Source organism: Mustela nivalis (genome assembly GCF_964662115.1).
Source record: "Mustela nivalis genome assembly, chromosome: 1".
NCBI classification, from domain to species: domain Eukaryota; kingdom Metazoa; phylum Chordata; class Mammalia; order Carnivora; family Mustelidae; genus Mustela; species Mustela nivalis.
In genome coordinates, this window is record NC_139020.1 from 103,560,847 (window position 1) to 103,586,570 (window position 25,724).

Here is a 25,724-nt window from a genome sequence, read left to right on the forward strand (position 1 = left end):
GCAAATGGCCTGCCAGGCTGCTGCCCCCTTCCCTGCATGGTGTGTGTGGGTGGGTGGGTGGAGTGTGAAACCAGAGCAGGCATTCTGGTTCACTCTGCTGGGTCCCTTCTCCCATCTACATCCTCTCCCCTCCCCCTACATCCTCTTACCAACCTCCTGACTCACTTTTGAAATCATTTCTCTGTCTGCCGTGTCTATGTGTAAATAGAATGATGTACATGAATGATTTCATGTTTTACTTTTATATGTTTTTCAATATTTGGGTCGGTTTATATTTCTTGCAGGTACAGTCCTATGTGTTCTCGCAGGTGGAACACAGGTGCTGACATCTGTGTATGTGGATCTGGTTCCAAATGACCTGAAGGGAATATAATGGTAATTGAACATTTGCACATAAATAGAACATACACATATGACAGCTGGGGGGGGAGGTACTGTATGTGTAACCTTGATCAAGTGTTTTATTTCATACAGATAAAGAAGGGAGGTGATGCGCTGTATGAACAGTGTATCAGCTTACGTATGGGTCACTGTCAGTGACTCCCTTACAAATCACATTATGTTAATATTTCTGTATATGGTCTGATATGCATATGGCACTATGATCTCTTAGCAATGCTGACTGTGCTCTATAGGTAACATATGAAAAGAATTGCATGGTTGAAAGTATGGTGAAGTACTTAAAGAGAGCTATTACAAAACTTCCTAAAAATCGAGTTTGAAATAACAAATACAATGTTGTGTTTACAGCTTCAAACTCTGATTCAGTAATCTACTTTTAACCTATTACCTGTCTTACTGCCTTAATGACAAGAAACCCAAAGTTTTTTTTTTTTAATTTTACTGAAGTATTTAGGTTAATTTTGCTTTCTGTCATGTTCTGAAATATGTACAATTACAAAATCATTCAAAATATTACTTGTTAAATGATAATGTTTGTTCTATTAGGAGAAGGCTAGAACACTTGGGGGACAAGAAACCAAATCCATAAAGCATTTTTTTACAATCTCTTTCCTTATCAGAAATTTACATTCTCCTGATTTTGTCCAGTTACGTGCATGAAGTATTTTGAAAAAGGGAAAACAACTCAAAGGGGCCCTTCTTGCGGATTCTGGCTCACAGTGGATCATCAAAGTTAACGATCTCAATTAACTGAAGACGCGGTAGGGTGGGTACTTCCTGGAGTCAAATACCAACAAGAACTGGCGGGGCGGGACCCATCACCTTCAGCAACAGGCCGAGTTGGCGGCGGAGGCGTGGGCCACGTTCGACTTTGGCAGTGAACACCAAAAGGTGCAGGAAACGTGCACTGGTCGTGCCGCAGGGCAGGCTCCCGGGTGCCGCACCCCCACTCTCCGCCGGGAGCCCCTGATTGGGTCCTCCCCAATCGCCGGCTCCAGCCCGCCCCCGCCCGGGAAAGGTAGCCGAGTTCAGCGCTGACTGCCCAGTCCTGGCCCAATATTTAAAGCGGGCAAGTTTTGTTCTTGAGACCACCGACTTCGCCCCGACGCCCGGAAGATAGCCGACCTCTGACTTAGGAATTTAAAGAGCTGGGCTTGGACTTGGTGAGTTTTGCTTTAAGCTGTCTTCTAATTTGGACTAGGCTTGGAAGGGGGGAGGGGTGATCCCTCCCCAATTGTATTTTTAAAAAGAACCTCTGTAGGGAAGCTTAGTTTAATGTAAATTAGGGTTTTCTTCTGCTGTGAGTTAGGCCTCAGAAGCTCAAGGCATAAGTGGCGTGACAAGAGATCTTTTAAAAGACTAGCCTGCCCTTAGAACTCTTGGCTCTAAGAATGAAAATCAGATGATCAGAAAACTGCAGCTCGGTCAAAACTTACTCACCGTCTATGCATAACTGTTGTGTGTTCTGAACGAAAGGATCTTTAGTCTAACAAATTCTACTTCCTAATGAAAAGTGTCTGGAGACCAGTTTCATATGCAATTCATATGTGCGATCAATCGTAACGATTAAAAAGAAAAAATGCTCTGCAGCCCACCGCACCCTAACAGGGGCCGAAGGCCCTCGTGGATGGAAATGTTGTCTTCCCTTCCAGATCACTAAATGGGGGGAGTTCTGACACGCTTGGAGGGGACAAGCCTCAGCTCCGCGGATGGCTGGTTCTTTGTGCCGGGGACGGGAGACCGACTCCCGTGGTCCGCAGAGAGGGCTCCCGGCCGCCCAGCCTCTGCCCCGCCCCTGGCCGGAGCGGCGGCCCCACTGCACCGCGCCTCCTCAGCGGAGCAGCTCTCGGGCTACGGCAAGGGAGACTCGGACTCTCCATTAGCTTTCTTTGGACCGGGAGAGGTCTCCGAAGGGCGGACAGAGGAAGAAAGGAGAAGGGAGCCGAGAGGACTTGGTGAAGGCACGCCTGCTCGCATGGGTGGCTGCAGGACTTAAGGTTGGAATGCGCTCCGGGGCCAGGGCGCACGGCTGGAGCAGACACCCGGGCCTCGGCCCTCTGCTCTGGCCGGGACCGCGAGTGGCCCAGACTCGGGAGGCCCTAACCGCCACGGGGCAGGGTTGCCCGCCGCCCGCCAGCGCGGCGGGGAAGGGGAGGGCGCATTCCCTCTCCGGAGCGTCTTTGTTCGCTCTGGCTGGCGGGCGCGGGCGCCCGGCAGCCGACACCCCGGGCCGAGTGCCGCCCGAGTGCGGCAGGTAGGTTGGGGCCCCGGAACTCCAGTTGGGGTTAAGTTTTTTGGGACCCAGCGGGTTCCTCGTCCCCCGGGGAGCTTCGGCGAGGCGGATACCGAGACGCAGCGCGGGGATACCGAAGCGGGCCGGAGCGCGGGAGCCCGCGGGTGTACACCGCGTCCTGTGGTTCCCGGATTCCGGATGGGATCCCCAATCGGGCTACCATCCCTGCGCTGCAGGGGTGAATTCGGGTAGAAAGCCTGTGTCGGGCTGGAAATTAGGAAGCCGCCAGATTGGGGAAACTTTCGGCGAGTTACCGACTAGGAAAATGCAGACAAGGAAGTGGGCAGGCAGAGAAAACTGGGAAAGGAGACCTCTTGTTACTGGTAGGTCTTGGCCACTCTATTTTAACAGCCGAATTTTATTTTGTAACCTGAAGTTACAGCCGGTTGCTTACCCAAATACAATATATGTCAAAGTAGTAACTTTGCATCTGATTCTAACCACACAGCCTATATTTTGTCTTATCCAGTGTTGGCTTTCATAGGTTATGGGTCATGTTAAAGGGACACCGATGTTGTAACTGCACAGTGTCTGCTGGTGGCTTGTAGCTCTTATTTAGGGTAATTCTCTGATGAAAGTACATCAGTTAGAATTGGACTTGTTCCTCTGTGTCTTTATTTTGGGAACTTTGCCTGGTCCCTATGGGGGAAGGGAGAGGGACGTGAGAAACTGAAATTGACCCAGAAAAGGATGCTCAAAGATAGTTGTGTTCAGTGGTAGCGCAGAAAAGAGCCCCTCTTGAACTTTCTGAAAAGGAAATTGGTGATTAGCAGCTGAAAAATTAAGTTGAGAAATTAAGTTTCTCAAAAGAAACTTAATGATAGATTTTGTATCTTGTCACATGGGAGGGAGGACTGCTTTATTTGTTCAACTCTTTTTAAATTATTATTTTAAAGCAAGATAAATTCGATACCTGAAAGGTTTACATTAGACACTTCGTATGACCCTTCTGTCTCCTGCTCCTTCTCTCCGTCCTTCCCCTTCTCCTACAAGCCCCCTCCATTTATTGAGCACTGGGAGGCTAAAGCTGAGGCTGACTCCCTCCAACTCACCTCATTTCCCCTGGGGCTCACCCCCAACACCTTCTGATGGGGATGGGAGTTATGACAGGGAGAGTTCAGGCTAAAGCTCAAAGAAGCTGTTTCTGAGGAAGTGAGAAATGAAGGGTGGTTATGAGGCATTGGTGCTATTACACACAAATGACTTGCCCAAACAAAAAAGTCCCCAAAACCTCAGAATGTAGAGAATAATTTTCAAAATAAACTGCAGGCTCTAGCAAGTAAAAACGTCACATTATATTTCCTTAAAATGGAGATCAATTTCCCCTTTTATAAAAGATTGATTCAAATAAAAAGATTGTAGGAAAGTGAAATAACTTTCTAATTCTTAAATATAGAACAGCTTGAATAATAACTCTTGGGTTTTGAAATGGGTCATCTTTTAAAATGGGTCACTTTGGCTGGAATCATTGCACTTGGTGACTTTCAAATTGTAGGTAGAGTTCTTTCTCAGGACCAACTGCCCCATAATCTACAAAACAGAATATTAGGATGTTATAAGAAAGAAACTGGGAGAAATTCAGAAGGAAGTGGTCTCTTTTTGAAGTAACATGTATCCTATCTTTTTGGAATTTTGTACATGCTCAACTGAATTGCCCTAAGCTTTGCATTTTATAGCACATTAAACTTTTTTTGGAATATTTCCATAGCCATTATTTTATTCCATTGTTAGAATAATCTTGTTAGGAGCTGCATATATTGTGTTTATGTTCCAGAAATTAAGGCACAACAAATTATTATAAGAGCTCTTCCATTTGCGAGCAAAGATTAAGCCAGAACGATGCAAATCCAGGATATTTTTCTTTTTCTTTTTTTAAGAGTTTATTTATTTGACAGAGATCACAAAAAGTAGACAAGTGTTGAGAGGGGGAAGCAGGCTCCTTGCTGAGCAGAGAGCCCGATATAGGGCTCTATCCCAGGACCTTGAGACCATGAACCCAGCTGAAGGCAGAGGCTTAAACCACTGAGCCACTCAGGCACCCCCCAGGATATTTTTCTTGTATTATGCATATATATATATATATATATATATATATATATATATATAGTATAAGAATCTTCATACTGAAAGGTATGAAGTATATATATACATATATACTGAAAGATATGAAGTGTATATATATATATATATATATATATACGGAGAGAAGGAGCAGGAGACAGAAGGGTCATACGAAGTGTCTAATGTAAACCTTTCAGGTATCGAATTTATCTTGCTTTAAAATAATAATAATTTAAAAAGAGTTGAACATATATATATATATGAAGTATAAGAATCTTCATACTGAAAGGTAAGAAGCTTGATGAGGTGAAATGTAAACTCAGAATTTAAAAAAGTGATTTTTTATTTTTCAATGCTGAAAGTTTAGAGACTGGCTTTTATCTATAACTTATTTTTTAAACTTTGTTTATATTCTGTAGTAAAGGCTTTGATGCTGGAAGACAGTTTTCTACAGAAAGGAATGTTCTACCATGTCTGTAGGCAATAAGCCCCTAAAAGTCCAAGTTCGAAATATTATCACACAGCTTAGATCCACCTAAAATTTCATATTTTATCTCTTTATTCCTTTTCCTACAATTTTTTCTGCAACTTTTTGATAGTGCTCTAGGCAGAGCAAGTTAAAAAGCTGACTCAGCTTGGGTTTCCTCCATAATTTACAGGGCCTTATAATTTTTTGGCTGTGTCATCTTTGTAGAAATTCTTTTTTTTCTTTTCAAGTGCTTGTGGGAGCCATATTGTTCTTTCCTATCAATGATGATGGAAAGGCATGTTCAGCCAATTAGTAATGATACTACTGTTCTCAGTCTCACCAGTACTTGGGATGTGTTAAGTGCCCCTTAGCAATCAGATCAGTATTTCTAAAAACTTGTATCTAATAAATATTTTTTGAGAACAATATTAGTGTATAGCTTATCATTTTGAAAGGTGATTAACCCCTAAAGAACATTAGCTACTGACTAATGGTATTGACATGGTACAAATGTATGAACAATTTCTAGAGAGAGGAAATTAGCATAGATTTGAACACCTGATTTAGACGACACTTTGTCAAATAAATGGTCTCAAATGATCCTCAGAAAAGACTGTGGCACATTGTTTAGAGTGAAGTCAAACTCATGTCACCAGTAAATGGAAGCAACAGAATATGTCTACCTTTGTTCATGTTCTAAAACTCTTTTGGTTTTTCTACCCATGTGCCTCAATCAGGTCTGGATTCCACATTGCACCAGAACACCTGCTTACTCCACTAGGAGGTTCCACACTGGAAACATCTCGGAAGCCTTCCCTGCATCCTGCCTGTGGCCTACTACACAGTATGTGGTAAATTCATATTTGTTGAATTAATTAAATGTAGGCATTACCTACTTTTGGGGCTATTCCACCTAATGCCTGCAACAGGTAGATATTTAAATAAATGTTACTAATCTATTATAAGAAATGTTGATTGAGACTGGAATGTTAAATATACATCTTGTATTTTACACCATCATTTTTTGTATTCTGTAAACTCTCAGTCAAATGTTATTTCCAAATACAATAGAATAGGACATATGAACTGCCATTGGACAAGAAGCCTGTATGTCTAGCTCATATAATAGGTTTATACCAGATTATGATGTCACCCTATTTTTTTTTTAAGATTTTATTTATTTTTATTTAGAGAGGGAGCATGTGTACAGCAAGCAGTGGGCGTGGGGGAGGAACAAAGGGAGAGGAAGAATCTCAAGCAAACTCCATGCTGAGCATGGAAGTCCACTGCAGGGCTCCGTCTCATGACCCTGAGATCATGACCTAAGCCAAAATCAAGAGTCACACGCTTAACTCACAGAGCCACCCAGGTGCCCCGTTACCCTATTGTTAAATCACTGTTTTTCATATCATAATATTACCTCAGATGTGCCTTTCATTTCATCCAATACTTATTCATCAAATAGTTGGACTCTCTGAGTCCTGTACTTTTTACTCTCCTCTCCTTCCCTCCTCACTTCTTGACCCCCTTCTGCCCTTAAATCCCCCAGTCTTCTTTGTGGAGGGAAGATTTTCTGCACCCAAAAGACACAAACTCACAGTCGCTTTTGCCTATTCTCCTATGCTACTGGGACCAAGAAAAAGGAGGAGGGAAAACTGAGACAGAAGGTTAAAGAAAGGGTGGGTTACAAAGAGAGTGAGAACAAGCTCTGACAAAAGGCAGGTGATAGTAAAATGTAAATGACTCCAGACTTCAGGGAAGCAGATTCTTTGCCTTGGTGGGTGCTTCTCTTGGCCATGCGCCTCTCACGTCCCTGTCCTCCCATCCTGATGGACGCTGTAGGAAAAGCAGCTGGCCAGTGCCAGGGAGGAAGGCAGGTGCAGAGCTCAAGGACGGGACCTCCTGGAACCCATCAGCTGCTTCTGAGCTTCCACAGATTCTGGAATTAACCCATCAGCTGCTTCTGAGCTTCCACAGATTCTGGAATTCTGGAGGTTACGTGGTCAGCCCCATGTCTGGGTGCGGTGCCTCAGTTTCTCCTGCAACACAGGGAGGGCTTTCTCCCTCATAGGTTGCTGTGAGGCTTAAAGAGTCTCTATAGAACTTAAAGCACTCAGAACAGAGCCCAGAGCACTGTAAACACTCTTAGGCTAGCAACTGTTGCTCGAGTGGGCAAAAGGAGATATTTGTTTCTTAACTAGGCAAGAACAAAACTGACAAGAATTGTATTTAAAAGAGCAAGTGTCCTGTCCACACAAACAACTATGCCTCAGGAATCAGTACAGAAGGCCAAGCTTAGAGAAGCAAGTGTTTGACCTCCCTGAGACCTATTTTGTATTTCTGCTTTTTTGTTTGTTTCAAATTCTGTTACCGGGAATTTTCAGTCACTTTTAATGTAACTCCTCTGAAATATAATAATACTCTATAGTCCCTCACCACCAGTTTCCTTAGTGCTTGTCTTTACTTAGCGCCTGCCTTTACTTGTTTGCTCATTTGGTATTTCCTTGTCTTTTTTTTTTTTTTCCTATAACCGGCAAACAAATCTACACCCGCGTTTAACTTATAAAGAAACATATAATTTAGTTTATATAGATGGGGAACTTGTTACTAGATTCACACTGTGGGTTTTATAACTAATTTTTCCCTCTGTCCCACATCCATGCTTGCTACAAGTTGTAATTTAGAGTCTTTCGGTAACACTGAATCCAGAACTAACTCTGTATCATTTCTGGATAGATAACAACTCTAGATGGTTTCTGATCTCTGCCAATGGCTTCAGCTAAATTTTTATAGCTAAAGTCACAGCCACAAAAACACCTAAAGACCCCAACTGGGTAGAATTTTCCCTTTTTTATAGGCTTTATATTGGAAACACTCAAATATGGATAAAAAATAAATACCAACTGAGGGAATATTTAATTTTTCACACTTAAGATGTGAGTGGTAAATTCAAATTTGGGGTTGTTACCTTCCGTTTTGAGCAAACGGAATAGGCAGTTTGTACTAAACCGTACCCAGCTGTGTTACTTATCACCAATGACTATAATGAATTTAACTAAGAAAAATGTAGGAGAACAAATTACTGCATTTACCATAAATTTAGGGCTAAACCTGATTTCCTTTAACATGGCAGCTGGGCTCTTGAGGATTGGTCCTAGCTCTCTTTAGGGGGAATAGAGGATTAGAACAAGCCAGGAAAATAATGCTTGGAATGAAGAGCAGGAACCAAAACTGTCTCATATGGGACTATAAGTAATACAACTTTAAATATGAAGTACTCTGGCTTTTTTTTTTTTTTTTAAACTGATGTACTGAAGGAGCATCCTTAGTTTATAATTATACTTTTATGACCTTTAAGTTTTGTGCCCTAAATGAGTGCCTCCCCTGCCTCTCCCTGAAAGTGTGCTCTGCTGAGGGGATGGAAAGGGTTGGCGAGCCTGGGGATCCGGGAAGAGGGGGCCCACATGGGGATGAGAAGGGACAATACATGTGATGTCTTCCCCTTTTTCTGTGGGCAGGAGCGGAAGCCACAACTAAGAGTGAGGGGTACAGACAGAGGGAGGAGATTGAGCATGGCTGATGAGGGGACTGGAGAAAGAGAGAAGGTCCAGGACAAGTGAAGGCTCCTCATACATAATTGAGCCCTCTGCCCACAGCTCGATATCACCATCTGTAGTAACACAGTCTGCCCAGGGGGTTATGCCTCTCCTGCAGCCTGAAGGCAGGGAAGGACCCGACATCTGATGTTGTTGGGGTGGAAGAGCAGGAACCAAGGAGAGGAGGGCAAAGATGCCAGACGATTCTGCATCTGAGACAGGCAGCTGGGGAAGTAGGAAGGTCAGGCGATTGTCGGATGGGTTGGGAGTGTTAGGGAGTAGGTAAGGGGTGGGCAGAGGATTCTGGGGGATTATTTAAGAGGCTGTGGTTGAAGAGCGATCAGAACAGAGAGAGTGCACTGGAATTTGAAATTTCAAAGGAAATGCAGTTCAAAGGAAATGTAGGTGAAGCCACCTAAATGACTTTCTTGCCAATAAGTTGAGTGTGTGGGAGGGTATGTGAAAAAATGGTATACCCTTCATAACATAAGGGCTCCTTAGACTTGAGTGTCGCAGGTCTACTAAGTAAGACTTGGAAATACAGTTTCTCTAAGAATAGATGTTGGTGATCTATGACAACAATGGCCAGAAACAATGGTCAAAAACAGATGGTTGGAAGCAAAAACATACATTTTGAATTCAAACCCATGGGCTTTCTCTAGTTCTGTTCCTCCAGCCTTCAGGCCTCAGATTCAGTGTTGCTCCTCCTGGAAGTTGCCTCCCCTGCTCCACCCACCCCCATCTCTCCCCTCCTGACTCCCAGCACAGACCCCACTCTTTGCCCCAGGGCTCTCCTTCTGCTCAGAGCACCATCAGGGGCCTTAATCTTTCCTGCCCTCCAACTGTCACCCTCTACTGTTCTTTACCTCATCTTAACTTTCTATGAATTAGCCCTTGTTAAAATAGTTCCTTTTTAGGGGTGCATGAGTGGCTCAGATAGTTAAGCATCTGCCTTTGGCTTAGGTCTTGATCTCCAGGTCCTGGGATGGAGCCCTGAGCCCTGCATCTGGCTCCCTGCTCAGTGGGGGAGTCCCTCTGACCCTCCCCTTGCTTGTGCTATCTCTGCCTTTCTCTGTTTAAAAAAAAAAAGAAAGAAAGAAAGAAATATTTTCTTCTTAGAAGAAATAACCATCTGAAGTTTTACAGAATTTGTACAGTATTCTCTTTCGTTTGTCAAACGATATGACCTAGTCCTTGAACTCAAACCTGCGCAGATAAATTGATGCCACATAAATATACGCATGCATGCACGGGCACATCAAGTAAAACACACACATGCACACAGGTGCGTAAAGTGAAATACACACAGCATTTATGTGCTCATAAAGTAAAATCAGATGCTTCCTTTTCTTCCTCCTCCCGCTCCTTCTTCCCCTGAGTTTCCTTCCTCGCGGCCCCTCTGCTCCTCTCTGGTCCTCTTAGCAGCCACCTTCCTTATGCTCAGAGCACTGCCCCCGCTGCAGTCCTGCTGCCTCCTCCAGTCTCACCTGTCCCCCTGGACTGCCCCACCTGCTGTCTCTCTCACACCTCCGCTCAGCACCAGCCGAAACCCGGACACGCTGTCCTCACTCCTAACTCAGGAAACCAGCTGGCCCTCCTGTGTGGCTAATGCTGGAAACCAGATGTCCCCCACCTCCTCTCCCCCCATCCCAGGCCACTCAGCAGGGAGTGCTGGGTTTGTTTTCCTCCAAAGGGTCTTCCTCACCCCCTGACTTCCCTCCTCACTTCCACCACCCTAGACCAGGCCTCCTCACCTCCCTCTGCTTCAGTGTGAGGCCCCGAGGGAGCTGGGGGACCCATCTCCAGGCATCCCGCATCCATCCCGAGTGCCACCACCAGAGTAGTCCCTTCCATATGATGCTTAGTGCATGCATACTGACAAGGCAGTTTTCGTTCAAACAAAAACTGAAACGTCTGTGACTTCTTGCTGCCCTCGGCACATGCTGACTCCTCTGCCTCATTTTCAAGGTTCCCCATAAGCGGGCCCCGATCTCTCAGCTTTCAGATACCTGCTTGTATCTCAAATATTTGTGATGTTATTTTTTTCCCTTTCTTGCCTGAAACAGATTGCTTCTTTTCCTGTAACCATCTAAATCCTGTTCATCCTCAGGCCCTCCTATGCTGCTGTCACTGATCTCTACTACCAGGGACTCGTCTTTTTTGCCTAGAGTTGGTATTGTCTAAATTAGTGCTGTGACGCTATCTGCAATTTACTGTGATCTGCTGCTTTTTGTCCTTGGAACTGATTTTTCAAGTGGGCATTCTGAGTCTTGTCTCAACTAGACTGTAGATGCTTTCAGAGAGGAGACTATGAAATACTACTGCATGACTCCCACCATGCCCAACTGGCATAATGATTCTTTAGCAAATACTCACATACTTGTCGGATTTGTTGAAAGGTTGAACACTGAGGTTGTTTGACTTGAACTTAAAGTATAGGCCTCACTATCGTGATTAAAACTTCAAAATTTTCATCAGGCTTTGTATAGTATTTCAGGATCCACTAAAGTAGACTCAACATAGAAATGGGTTACCAGCAAGAACGAAGTAGAAAAAAAAAATCAGGGGTCATCTAGGGTAACTTGTAGTCCCTAGTTGTTTCTGGAAGAGTTTAAAGAGTTCTCTTGTGAAGAAATATTCTTGAGTAACTGTGGGGCACAGCTCCCAGACTGAAGAGCATTTAGGGTATGGTCAGCCACCTTCTTTTCTAATATTCCTATTCTTTATTCTTCTGGCTACTCCTCTCTATTAGGAAAGAGAATACCAAGAGAATCTTCTCCTTCTTTTTAGTCCAAATAGAAGCAAACCCAAGTTAGAGTCCAAATATTTGTGTACAGGTCTTGCTCAATGGAGGAATGGGGTTACATCCCAGTAAACCCACTGTAAGTTGAAAATACTGGAAGTCAAAAAAGCATTTATACACCTAAACTACCAAACAGCATCGCTTAGCCTAGCCTAACTTAAATGTGCTCTGAACATTTATATTAGCCTACAGTGGGGCAAAAGCATCTAACACCAAGTGTATTAGATACGAAAATGCTGAATAGCTCATGTAATTGAGTACTGTAGTGAAAGTGAGAAAGAGAATGGCTGTAAGTGTAGTGCTTGTTTACCCTCATGATTGCCTAGCTGACTGGGAGCTGCAGCTCACCGCTGCGGCCCAGACACTATCATATGGCATATCACTGGCCTGGGAAACGATCAAAATTCCCAATTTGAAGTATGGTTTCTACTGAGTGCATGGTGCTTTCACACCATCATAAAATACAAAAATTGTAAGTCGGGGACTGTCTGTATTTACCTCTGAGCAGTTCTTTGTCCTGTTTTCTCCTATGGTCTTTCTTGTTTCCTCTTCCCAGCAAGACTCTGAAGTCATCTGTAATTTTTCCATCCCCTAGATAACAATACATTGATGTTCACCCCCAGTCTGCAGATGAAGTCATGAACTCAGAGTGCAGGGAGGGTGGCTGAGTTGCACAGTGAACCTGGCCCCCAGCGCGGGTGGCCATGGGGCTTGCAGCCGGTCCCTGCGCTACGCACTGTGCACACAAAGGAAGCTGCAGGCACAGCATTCTGGCGGGCTGGTTCCTGAGCTCACAGGCATTATCTGGCTCCTCTGTTCCCCGGCAGGCCCAGCATTTTCTCTCCAGCTCCGGCAGGCCTGTGGGTTTCTCTGTGGTGGCCTCCCCTCCCTTTGGAGCTGTGTTTGCGACAAGCCTGAAGGGAGAGGGAGTCCATGAGTGTGTGGGGTGCCCACCGGCAAAGCCAGGGCTGGCGGGCATCGCTGTTTGGTTCTGATTCGTGAATTTAGACCATGGAAGGGCCTTTTGCTTCTGGTGGGGCAATGCTGCCTAGGGACTATGTTCGATTTGGAGGAGTTTGGGAGTTCTTTTGTTATAAAAGTGAAGCTGGGTACTGCCAAAGAGCAGGTCACCTTTCCTAATCGTCCCCTCATCAGATCAGTCCTATAAGTGGGCTTTGGTTATGACTGGTATAAATGACAGCTAAACAATTCAAGCTGCTGAGGTGGGAGGAATCTTGTTTTAGAATTGCATGTGCTGTTCTGAACCTAAGTAGTGTGGGTTGTTGGCTTTGCAACAGGTTCTTTGTCGTTTTTTTAGAAACTGTTTTGACTCTTTGAGATCAGTGGGGAACAGATGAAGAAATATAGGGAAATAAGGTAAATACACATGTATCAGGGGTGGGGAGCAGGGGTATACATACATGTTCTAGGCTGGTTGCTAGAATGCCTGCTAGCAGCAGAACACACCAACCAAAGGAGTAATAGGCCCCATTCATTGGAGAGATACTAGGGCCTCTGTGAGTCAAGTGTTTATGTGGGTGTTGGAGGAGTCAGGCCTGTGGGTTGATTGTCTAGCAAGAAGCTCAGACTTGTAAACAACTGGGAATAGGTGCAAAGCGAGCTGACATTGCAACATTATGAGTGCAGCTTCTCAGAAATGAGAAGCTGGTTTTGCCTGCATTTCCAAAGGTTACTCTGTGTGTCTTGCCCAGGGTCTGTTGGAATAGAAACTGCAGATTAGTCTCAATTGATAATTTTCTTAGAATTCTTAAACAGTTAGGGGATCTTAAAATCTGCCCTTAAGAATTCTCTGCTGCTTTACATTAAACGTCCAGTTCTTTGAGATCAGTGGGGAACAGATGAAGAAATATAGGGAAATAAGGTAAATACACATGTATCAGGGGTGGGGAGCAGGGGTATACATACATGTTCTAGGCTGGTTGCTAGAATGCCTGCTAGCAGCAGAACACACCAACCAAAGGAGTAATAGGCCCCATTCATTGGAGGGACCTCACAGGGGGACCCTTATCTAAGTGAGCACTATTAAGACCAAGAGGAAATGTCCCCTCCCTCCTGAATGAAAGTGATTCGGCGAAGTTTAGGCAGATGCCACCATCAGAAATTGATGTTTCCCACTGTCTTTTCCATTCTACTCTAGAGGATTCAGTCCACCAAGACCAGCCAAACCAAGAGGGGAAATTACTAATTCTGATCTATCCCTTGCTCTTTTGATGGTAAAGCACACACACAAAAAATACATTTTACATTACAACCTGAAGCCACATATATATAAAACTGAAAGTTTCACAAAATGATACTTAAACTACTTTCAGTGCATTATGCTATTCTCTATTTTGTTCTTTTCCTTTTCCTTTTTTAAATACTGGTTGTGACTTCCTCAGAGGCACTAGCAAGTTTTAAAATCTATACCCTATGAGATAAGATGATTATCTCTGGACAAAGTCTCCATGGGGGTTGGCTCTGATCTCCCATACTCCTTGGACTTTTGCATGCCTGGTCTTTGCTGTTATCAGCCCAACACGGAGTAACTTTGGCAGATAGGTAACACAGCTATATGTAAAGGGCCAGAAGCTGGGAAGGAATTCCCATAGCCAGAGTTAGCCCAGCAGAGCAGGGTGCTCTAAATGTATGCAGTGGTTTTATAGCATGGCCGAAGGGCAGGGGACTTGAGGTTGAGATCTTTGAGCACAAATGCAGAGCCTTTTTCCTGGGCTTGTGATGTAGGCTCAGCCATGCAGCCAGCCCGGACTGAGTGGAGCTTGCGTGCGTGGTCTTTTCCCCCGTCAGTCTGAAGCTCAGGAGACTGATATGTTAACCCTGAGGGGAGAGAGTACTTCTCCAGGCAAAAGGATGTATCTTACTTCAGATAAGCCATGGGGGACAGAGTACTTGAGGACAGGAGGTGCTGTCTCCTAGTCATGAAAGAAAGGGAAGGACATGTGACTGACTGGGCCTCCTGACCCCAGTTCTTCCCAAGTGACCAGCTGTTTGAGTGAAGGATGTCTCCACCCCCACCATGGTTCTTTGTACCAACATTCAGAGAATGCCTACCAGGTCAGACACTGACCTGCATGCTGAGGGCAGGGTGTCTTCGACATCGTGCCCTAGTCACAGAGTTCACAGTGTAATTGGCAGAGACAGTTAAATTTAAAAAGTCAGTCTGGGAAGATGGGTACAAGAATGTGCTGTGGTAATACAGGAAGCCTCATATTTGGTAGTAGTGCTGGAGGGTGTCTGCAATTCTGACTTCCCAGAAAAGGATGCTTATAGAATTTAGTGAAGATTATAGTATACTACTTATTAGCAAAGAGAGCAGGGCTCAGCAGGCCACAGGACTGTGGGTACAAAGGCTGCCACGTGTGAACTAGCAAGCATGGCTGAGCTTCCAGCCAGCACTCTGGTACTGACTACTGTTAGAGAGAGCATCTGAAGGGGGTGAAGGAGCTCAATTAGTCTCATGGTTAGATCTGAGTTTTATTTTTATTTATTATTTTTTAAAGATTTTTATTTATTTATTTGACAGAGAGACAAAGAGACTGTGAGAGAGGGCACGCAAGCAGGGGGAGCGGGAGAGGGAGAAGCAGGTTTCCCGCCAAGCAGGGAGCCTGATGAGGGGCTCCATCCCAGGACCCTGGGATTATGACCTGAGCTGAAGGCAGACACTTAATGACTGAGCCATCCAGGCACCCCTCGATCTGAGTTCTAGAAAGGTCACTCTAGGGTAGCGGATGGGTCAGTCTGGGATTGTTCTGGCTGCTGCATTCGTCTGGGTGAGAGGTGATGATAACAGGAAGAGGTGAAGAGAGATTTAGAAGAAGCAATTCACAGGATTAAGTAACTGGCTATGGAATGGAGGAAGAGGAGAACTTTCAGATTTCTGGCACAGATGCATGAACTGTAGTCAGACACAAAGAAAGAGAAAATGGCAACAGTGGGTGTTAGGGGAGAAGACCATAGAAGGGGTAAGAAATGGCACTGGATTGTCCCTGTGTGCAAGGTAATTATCTGTCTACCTCCCTCTATCTATATTTCTGTGAATATTCCCATTTAACTTGCATAAGGACTGAGTTAAATGGGGTCATCCCAGTCTTTCAGATTCCTGGATTAGGTGCACGCCGCAGGGCAGCGGGAGAGCCAGCGCTGGTGTACACATTGCCAGACTACAAAGACAGTGCTCTTTGGCTATAACCCTGTGCCTTCCTGGTTTGAATGTACTAAATTTGAGATGCCTGTTGAGCTTCCAAATGAAAAAGGAGGAAGAGGACTATATAGATGTGGGGCTCACAAAGTTATTTTGGTTTGAGAGAGTTTGGGCTGTGCTTTTGAAAATGTATCTCGACTCCCTGATTTACAAACCTTGATTTTTTTGAAACAAAATCTTATTCTTATTCCTGTCTTGTCTGGGGCAAGCTTTAATGAATTTTAACTGTTATGAACTTTCTTTTCATCATTCATCTATTTTGCCTTGAACTATATACAGGCATAATCTTGGAGACACAGCAGGTTTGGTTCCAGACCAATCACAATAAGGCAAATATCATGATAAAGCAAGTCAAATGAAATTTTTGATCTCCCAGCACATATAGAAGTTAAGTTCACACTATACTGTGATCTGTGAAGTATGTCTAAAAAAATGTACATACCTTAATTAAAAAATACTTTATTGCTAAAAAATGCTAACCATCATCCAGGCTTTTACCGAGTCACAGTCACCTGATCACAGATCACCGTTACAAATATAATAACGAAAACATTTGAAATACTATGAGAATCACTGAAACGGGACACAGAGACACGAGGAGAGCAAATGCTGTTGGAAAAATGGCAACCCCTTGCTTGACGCAGGGTTGCCACAAACCTTCAACTTGTAAGAAAGGTGTTGTGCCCTAAAACCAGGGGTCCCCACTGCTCCTTTCATCCTGGCTGCACTGCAGATCAGTATATTCCTGGACACACCCACGTGAGATTGTGAACTTCAAGTGTATAGGCTTATAGCCATTTGGGAGGCTTTTTATTTTTTAAGGTTAAGATGAGGAAAGGGCCTCCGTATGCTGAAGGGGAAGACAGTAGGGAGTGAATGGTTCTTTCCCTTTCCTTAGCCTCCTTCTGCCCCCGCCAAGAAAGAAACATCTGTATGCCCCTGCTAAACACGAGCTGCCTTATCACCTCCTGTCCACATCTGGCACGTTACATTTCATTTTGAAGAACGAAAAGTCCTTTCTTCCTTTTTGGTCACTCTCACCCATTCACGTGGCATCTTTTCTCTTCCTGACTCTAACAGGTGGCACTTTACTCTCACAGAAGGAAGCCCATGGACTAGTGACACGAGGCCTGTCACCTAACTCAGTGAAGGATGCCGGTGTGGAAACACTCTGATGGGCTGGTGTCCTCCTCCTTCTGCGTGTTCCACTCTTTCTCAATCTCAGAAAAAATGGTATGAAAAGACAATATTTTGTGACACGAGAAGCTCCTACTTTTCTAATGATGGACGTGTATTAAGATGGACATCTGTTCTACACGATACCAAGTTCTATGGTCTCGAAGGAGCAAGCGCCCATTTAAAACCAAGCCTAAGTAAAAACGGAGCTGCACGGATGTCAGAATGTTTGTGAGTGGCAGAAGAGTAAAAAAATGGCAGTTCGTTCAGTTATTTGCCACTTGTTTTATACTAAGCCTCATGTTTTTTTGGGGACCCATCGATAATCACATTGTGAGCCATATGAAGTCCTACTCTTACAGATACCTCATAAATAGCTATGACTTTGTGAATGATAGCCTGTCTCTTAAGCATAGTGCGGATGGGGCGACTCGCTACCAGTACCTGATTAACCATGAGGAGAAATGTCAGGCACAAGACATCCTCCTGTTACTGTTTGTAAAAACTGCTCCTGAAAACTACAATCGACGTTACGCAATTAGAAAAACGTGGGGCAATGAGAAGTACGTTCAGTCCCAACTTAATGCCAACATCAAAACTCTGTTTGCTTTAGGGACACCTGCTAACCCACTGACGAGAGAAGAACTGCAGAGAAAACTGGTCTGGGAAGATCAAGTGTACAGTGATCTAATCCAGCAAGACTTTGCTGATTCTTTCTATAATCTTACTCTTAAATTACTTCTGCAGTTCAGTTGGGCAAACAGCTTTTGTCCTCATGCCAAATTCCTTATGACAGCTGATGATGACATATTTATTCATATGCCAAATCTTATCAAGTACCTTCAAAGTTTAGAAAAAATTGGTGTTCAGGACTTTTGGATTGGTCGGGTTCATCGCGGAGCTCCTCCTGTGAGAGACAAACGCAGCAAATACTATGTCCCTTATGAAATGTACCAGTGGCCGGCTTACCCTGACTATACTGCTGGAGCTGCCTACGTGATCTCTGGCGACGTAGCCGCCAAAGTCTACGAGGCGTCACAGACACTTAACTCTAGTCTTTACATAGATGATGTGTTCATGGGCCTCTGTGCCAATAAAATGGGGATAGTACCACAACACCATGTGTTTTTCTCCGGGGAAGGGAAAACTCCTTATCATCCCTGCATCTATGATAAAATGATGACATCTCATGGACATGTACAAGACCTTCAGGACCTCTGGAGGGATGCCACAGACCCCAAAGTCAAAACAATTTCAAAAGGATTTTTTGGTCAAATATACTGCAGGATAATTAAGATAGTTCTTCTCTGCAGACTGACCTCTCTTAACACATATCCTTGTAGGGCCGCCTTTATCTAATGGTACTTGAATGTTGTATGTTTTCACTGTCACTGAGCCAAACCTGGGTGAAAAAACTTTATGTATTTGTTGATACCTTAAGTAAAATGAGTATGAAAAAACGAAGAAATATTTTGAAAACCTAGTCTATCAAAATGTTTCTTTGATTCTAGAAGCTATTCACTGTAACTTATCTACTTCATGGCCCAAATTCATTTCAAGGAATTTATATTTAAAAAAGGTTTATGGAGACAAAACTAAAGGGAAACTCAAGTTCTCACTCGATGCCACATGTATATTTGAGGCATAGAGAAGTTGTTAAGGTGCCGTGGTGTTAGAGTAAGTGCTTTTGGAAAATACTAAGTGAATGTAAAGTACAACATTTCAAAGAAATTAGTATGTAGTCAGACCAGATTTACAAATTAGTTTTCACTGGAGAGCACGTGACTGGGGGAGATGGGAGCAGCAGAGGATTGGCATAGGAGAAAGTACTTGAACCTGAAAAGAAAGTTCCTGTTCTTCAGAGGGGACTTAGAAAAATGTACACAATTTCTTTAGAAACAGCCAAATCAATCATTGTCACATCCCTGTAGCTAACTTACCTAGATAGTATTAGAATCATTTAAAATATATTTATATCTTTTTTCAAAGTGTAATGTGAAATATGAGCTGTCATTCGCTCTGGCCTAACTGGTACTTCATGTGAATTTTTTGATTATTAGAAATGACACAAAACATGGGCAGTTTATTGCTCACAAGGTCTTTATCTAGGGAGAAATCATTGTTCATTCAAATCAGCCAATTTTAATGAATTTTTCAGCTGGTTTTTAAATATTCAATATCAGCCTGTCTTTAAGGTAGTTTTTTGAATGTAGTTTGCAGAGAGGAATATAATAATGGAGAGGACTTCAAAAAGAAAGAACATTAAATGCCTCTTTTCTCCTTTTCTGTAATTTATAAAATAAAATTCTTAGTGTGTAAATTATTGTGACGATGACGAAAATTAGCCTACCCCTCCCCAACAACATCTCCTAAACCGCAGTACTTTGTCAGAATCTAAAATCAAGAGTATTCAGCATCACATCAAAGCTATCCTACCTTAAAAAAAAATAAGTTCTTTCATCAAAATGATTATCAGAGGTGTCATCAATTTTGAAATACCTCACAGTGGAAAGCAGAACGAAGTGATAGAAATGTCACCAGAATGAGGTTTAAAATATTTGCAAAGCTTCCTATTCAAAGAGATGTGGCTGAGCTCTGAAAGGGTAAGTTGCGTTCATCTCACAGGGCATGATAGAAATGTGGTCATGATGCAAAACCTCCCCTCACTACAGAAAGAACTAGGTGACATCTATTGTCACAGGGATAATACGACGTCCAAAATGATGACTTCAGCAAAAGCAGTCCGCTGAACTGATTGTAAAACCTCTGTCTCTGCGGAGGTGACTGTTAGGGAAAACTAAGATGTCTCATTTCATTAGATGAGGTCTGAAACAGGCAGAACATAAAACTGAAAGAATTGGCAAACAATTGGAGGACGATGCATACTGTAATTTTTTGCAGATAGCTTTTTAATGTTTACAGAAATTTTTTGTTAATTTTTTTTTCTATTTTGAAAATTGAGGCTTGTTTACATTGATTGCTCAGATTAATTTAGGATTTTTAACTAATGTCCAAACTACGGTGTCAACCATTCTGGGCTTGGTAGTGACTTTCAGAGTAGGTTCAATGTTTTTAGATCCTGACAGTTTCAGTTTTCTGACCAATTTTAAGACCTATAGATAACAAAATCACATTTTGACAAAGCTGGTTTACAATTAATTTTTATTAGTTGATTCTTTAATATTTGTTTGCCTTTTGGCCATACATACCCTGGGTATCTATACTTGTAACTGTTTAAATTTTCCATTGGTTGAAAACATAAGTATCTCTCTGGCCATTGAGATGATCTTGTTTACAGCAATACTTTTGTGAAAAAATTATTTATTTGCAAAAGAGCTCCCCTCAACTGTGTTCATCTTCTTATTTTTGCTTAGAATAGAATGGAACAGATTTAAATTTAAAGGAAATATGAAGGCACTTCCTTTTTTAATAAGAAGGAAATTGCTAGATGCTTCCTTCGTTTGATTTAAAGTACTGAGAAGAATATTTGTAAATAAAAGGATTCCAGCCTTTTAAAAAAAGGAGAAAAAAATATTTTTGGTGCTCTAATGCAGGGCTGTCTCAAAAATCGTCAACAAAGGGATACTGAACTATCAGCGTGGATGGTCACTTGAGTTAGACGATGGTTGTACACAGTGTTAATGCTAAAAACTTTTTACCTCTTGGTTGGTTTGCATCTTTTTCCATATTATTAATTTTATACCAGTATGTTAAATATTTATATTATTTTGAATTTTGCTCTTGTATGGCAAAATAATTAGTGAGTTTTTAAAAATAAATCTGTGATTTCCAATAAAGAACTTGAAAATTGTCAGATGTGTATTTGCACAAACTTTTTAAACTCCTGTATGTGAACCCCATTTGTTTATATAATCAACTTGTTCTGTTTAATGTCAGGGAGGTCTGTAGTCCACAGTCTTAATCCTGTTGCTGTTCAGACCTGTTGCTGTGCCCAGGACAGAGGATTATCTTGTCCTCTCTCATGGAAACACCTAAAATGCTTCTTTAGTTTGTTAAATGACATATGCTGGAATGTCTAAGTTCGGGGAAGTCTTTTCTGATCAATTGTTCATGAAAGGGATGAAAACCTGCAGCTACGGGGCCATCAAACACCATTGGAAAGGGTTACATTCTCCTTTTATTTGCTATCATTACGTGTCAGAAAGTAGATTCATATTAACTCGAGTCTTTGAAAGTCAGGAACGTTCTTAGGCCTCCTTCTGTCCGAGTGCTGCTTCTGTATATTTGTACATAGTATGTTTTCCTCTGCTTTTTACCCGATTCCTGCTCAGTTCTTAGCCTAAGATACGGTGTGATTCAATCTATATACATTTTTAAAACTTGGAAGCATGCGATTTTTTTGCTTGTAGATATTCTTTTGTTCCAGACCTCAAATGCTCCTTACTGTCTTGAGCATCAAATCTAATCTCTTCGACCTGGTCCCCAAGGCCTTATGGAATCTTCCTTTCCTTCTTGATTTCCCATAGCAGTATTTTTCCCACCACCATCAGTGATGAATCTTATTCATGACCACACCTTGTGTAAGTTAACCAATGGACCATCGTTTCTCCTGGACCTTTTGAAGTCTTGAAACTCCAACCCTAAATGGGCTCTTCCATTAAGCATCTCTTCCTCCCAAAATACATACTTAATCACATATATTATTGTGCTACTGACTAATTATTTCATGTGTTTTTTCCTAGCTAAAATACAAGTTCTGAAAGTAGGGACTGTGCACAGTGCTATCACAGGGGCTTAAAGTAATCCCCCGCCCGCTTAGGTGGTTAGCATCTGACTTGATTTTGGGTTAGGTCATGATCTCAGAGTCATGAGTTCTGAGCCCCAAGTTGGGCTCTGTTCTGTACGTGGAGTCTGCTTAGGATTCTCCCTCTCCTACCGTCCCTCTCTGCCTTCCCTGCTCACTCTCTCTCTCTCTCAAAAAAAAAAAAAAAAAAGATACACTGTCACTTAAGGACAACAGAACACATTGCCAAGAGGTGCTTTTCTGAGACAACACAAATAAAGACACTTTCAAATATGCTGATGTGGGCCATTTACTGTAACTGAGAGATAACATTTTAGTTGGTAAGAGCCCATGTCTCTCCTTGAGTACACCTTAAAGTGAAAGAGTATAAAGTAGTCTAATGAAACTAATATGGGCTTTAATCAAATGGCAAGTTCCTGAAGACTTTGGTTCATTTACTTTACAGACATATTTTGAGGGCCTGGTAAAAGCTAAGTATTATCATAGTCCTTGGGCACAAGAGTGGCTCATAAGTCAGTAAGTTAAATGGCGTAGATAGTGTGATGATTGCTAGAATAGAACTAATAATGTAGATTCTGAGTATAAAGAAGATTTTTTAAAAAATGAATTTCCTCTATGCTTTTGGTGTTTACCACACTAATTTAGGCTTTCTGAATGGCTGAGCAGTCACATGCATGCAAATACCTTCCTGTGGTCTGAAAATAGCATTGAATTTGTATAACTTGTGTCTTTGGGGAACCTATTCCTTTTAAATGCTTTCAAACCAATAATTCAATCTATCAACATTAGTTTACATTTACTGTTTTGTTTTTTCTTGATAATTCATTTTTCAAAAATACTGAGTATACCTGGAACTTGGTTTCTAAGTCATGTGCAGCTCTTGCTTTTGCTTTTACGAAATCTGTGAGTTTGTTCTCAGGTACATAAATGAAGGTTAGTATGCAGAATAAATATGTGATTTTTACCTGGGGAAAATGAGTGATGAGATTTAAAACAGAAGATACACTCCCCTCTCCCTATCATCTCAAGGGGTTAAAATGATTCCTGCCCAGGATCTGCAATCTTACCTGGTAGGGGAAAGATTTTCAGGACTGTCAAGCTGTTCTGGCTTAGGGTTCTCCCCATCGTGACTGCTTTCCAGTATTTCTTCATTCTGAAGTGAAAGAAATTTTGGTAAGACCGTCTATTTTATTTGGGGGCTGTATATTTTTCTTTTCCCCAATTTATTTGTTTTGTTCGTTTTTGTTTTCAGTGTTCTGGATGAGCACCATGCCCAGTCCCTCATCTTTCTTTTTTTTTCTTGGATTTTTCCCAGCCCCTCTGCAGATCCGTTACAGTTTGACTTTCGGGCTTCCTTTAGAAACATCAAAAACTCTTTCTCAAAAGCAGATAACATTTTTCCTTAATAGTGAACAGCTATTAATATTGTACTACCCCTTCCCAGTTGACTCACAGTAAGAATTCAGAGTTTGAGCTAAGGAGAAACAGTGAAGAGATCATTTGACTCAGTAGTTCCTTTCTTTCCCCTCTGGGGGTAAGAAAGGAACATCTGGAGAAATTGCAACCTACCCAAGGCCAAAGAGTTAAAGACAGAGATGAAATAAACCCAGACTCCCCTCTCACAGGCTGGTAATCACAAGTCCATTCTAGCGTACCATGTCCTGGGACAGCTGGTACCTTACGCTGTATAGATTGGCCCTGGCACGGGCTTGAAGCTGGGGGTCGGAAGCCTGGCTCACTACCTGCCAGCTCTAAGACCCTGGGCAAGCTCACTGAACCTTTCTACCTCAGTTTCCTCCCCTAGTACATGGACCGTACGGCACTATCTACCACACAGGACTGGGGCTCTTTTTCAGAATATTAGGCATTTAATTATCAGAAAGAGGCAAAACTACTCATTTTACTTTCAAGAAAATACAGTTTTAACAAGGAAGTGAATTTATATAAACTTGATAGCAACAATAGAATCTTATATTGACTAATAATGAACACGTAGATAATTAGCCAGCTTTTGAATTCTTCCTGCCTACCAGGTTCTGTTTAAATGAGTCCTTTTGTCACAAAAGGGAGTATAGATTTTGAATGGGCCCTCTAGCAAAAGTATTGTTGAAAGAAATAGTGAGTGGATAGATTCTGTATAAATTAGAGCTGAAAGGTGAAGGATGAGCTTTTCCCAGTCTAAGGAACAGATGAGAAATCTCCTTGTAAAACAGCTCAGCTAGGCTCTCAGCTGGTTGTTGACAATGCGAGAAGAGAGGCCTCTCGGGCACCTGGGTGGCTCAGTGGGTTAAAGCCTCTGTCTGCGGCTCAGGTCATGATCCCATGGAGCCCCTCATTGATCAAGCCCCGCATTGGGCTCTCTGCTCAGCAGGGAGCCTGCCTACCCCCCTGCCCCTCTGCCTGCCTCTCTGCCTACTTGTGATCTCTGTCAAATAAAATCATTAAAAAAAAAAAAAAAAAAAAAAGAGGAGCCTCTCACTGGATTAACAGAAAGCAGTCAAGGTAAGGTGGTTTTTGTCATTCACAATGCCAAGTACAGAAAGAGCAATTCAAAAATGTTCAACGAATGAAAGAAAATCGGGGATCATTGATCTTTTTCACTGATGTCCTCCCAAATCTGGCATATCCAGAAATCAGACTAACAAATAAAGGGCCGTTTGGGATACCAGTTTTGCATTCAGCTCTAAAATACACAGGCAATCTTCAATTCTAAGTTCCTATTTGTTTCTTTTAAAATAGGATATCATTTCACTAGGCATCTAAATTGTTAGTATCCGCTATTACATATATTTGACCAGATACTTGTAGATATTTCTCATTTCAATCAATATACAGAAGTAAAATATCAGTCCCCAGATTCAAACCAATCTGGCTATTTTCACCACACCACCAGAACTCTTTCTTCACATTTTCTCTATAATGTGGAGCTGATCACTATGGCTGTTAATTCTACATCACATCCTTCTCTAGTTCCTCCCTGTGATGTCACTATACCTGTGACGTCACACCTTCTGGGCTTTGAACTCTAGCTTTATTTGTCTTTGGGTCCCTAACATGTAATACAGGACCTTTGTAAGGAGTAACCACTATTTCTAACCAAACTTCCTCTCACCATAAAACTTACTACTGCTTATAAAATGAACTGTGCTCTTTCCAGCTCTTCTGTTGGTCTATTGTAAGTGTGGTATATTGTACAGTCTTTTATTTCATGACAATCTAAGGACAGAAAAATAACAATGACTCAAAGTGTATAGGTATGGACTGTCATCTTTTTTTTTTTAAATATTTGTTTATTTGTCAGAGATCTCAAGTAGGCGGAGAGGCAGGCAGAGAGAGAGGAAGGGAAGCAGACACCCTGCTGAGCAGAGAGCCCGATGCGGGGCTCCATCCCAGGATCCTGGGATCATGACCTGAGCCGAAGGCAGAGGCTTTAACCCACTGAGCCACCCAGGCACCCCTGGACTGTCATCTTTTACGCTGAATGATGATGTCCTAATTTATAGATTTTGTCGTGCATGAGACATGGGCTTGCTAAAATGCCTGGATATGGACTTGGTGTCAACCCATATTCCTAGGACCACGAGTCAAATGGATGATGTCAGGGTAGAAAAAGGATCCTCTGTTGATCAAGTTTGATAGAATATAACCCTGCTGCCACTGAGAATGTGATGGGAAGGATCCACAGCAGATCTGAGTGCTGATTTAATAACTTTACACCAATATTTCACTAAAGTTTAGACAAATTAGTTGTGTTCTGGTGCAGTAGCTTCCAAAGTCTGACCATGGCCCACAAGAAAAACATCAAAACATACATACACACATATTGGGATTTATAATAAATATGTTTTTGATCTTGTCCTATATCTGGTACAGATCTCCTAAGACTTATAATTTCCTAAGTGATAAGAGCCATCAAGTTTTCTTTTGTTATTCATAA

The 25,724-nt window shown here is 42.4% G+C and overlaps 2 protein-coding genes across 7 annotated transcripts in view; one reads left to right on the plus strand and one right to left on the minus strand.

Annotated features, from left to right (window-relative positions):
* The window catches only part of MCF2L2 (MCF.2 cell line derived transforming sequence-like 2), a 250,664-nt gene that overhangs the window by 71,633 nt on the left and 153,307 nt on the right, over nt 1-25,724 (minus strand). For all 3 annotated transcript variants that reach the window (XM_082692557.1, XM_082692555.1, XM_082692556.1), the window contains one exon: nt 22,855-22,940. In XM_082692557.1, the coding sequence (XP_082548683.1) occupies nt 22,855-22,940 (86 nt within the window). The remainder of the gene's footprint in view (nt 1-22,854; nt 22,941-25,724) is intronic.
* On the plus strand, nt 290-20,836 carry B3GNT5 (UDP-GlcNAc:betaGal beta-1,3-N-acetylglucosaminyltransferase 5). Of its 4 annotated transcripts, XM_082692851.1 has the most exons (4): nt 290-375; nt 1,023-1,565; nt 5,963-6,069; nt 16,927-20,836. In XM_082692851.1, the coding sequence occupies exon 4, from the start codon at nt 17,248-17,250 to the stop codon at nt 18,379-18,381; it is 1,134 nt and encodes a 377-aa protein (XP_082548977.1). In that variant the 5' UTR covers nt 290-375; nt 1,023-1,565; nt 5,963-6,069; nt 16,927-17,247; the 3' UTR covers nt 18,382-20,836. The 4 variants fall into 4 exon arrangements, with proteins under 4 accessions (XP_082548977.1, XP_082548978.1, XP_082548980.1 ...); XM_082692852.1 differs by lacking the exon at nt 290-375 and having other exon boundaries at nt 1,183-1,565; nt 5,963-6,076; XM_082692854.1 differs by lacking the exons at nt 290-375; nt 1,023-1,565 and adding an exon at nt 2,004-2,399 and having other exon boundaries at nt 5,963-6,076.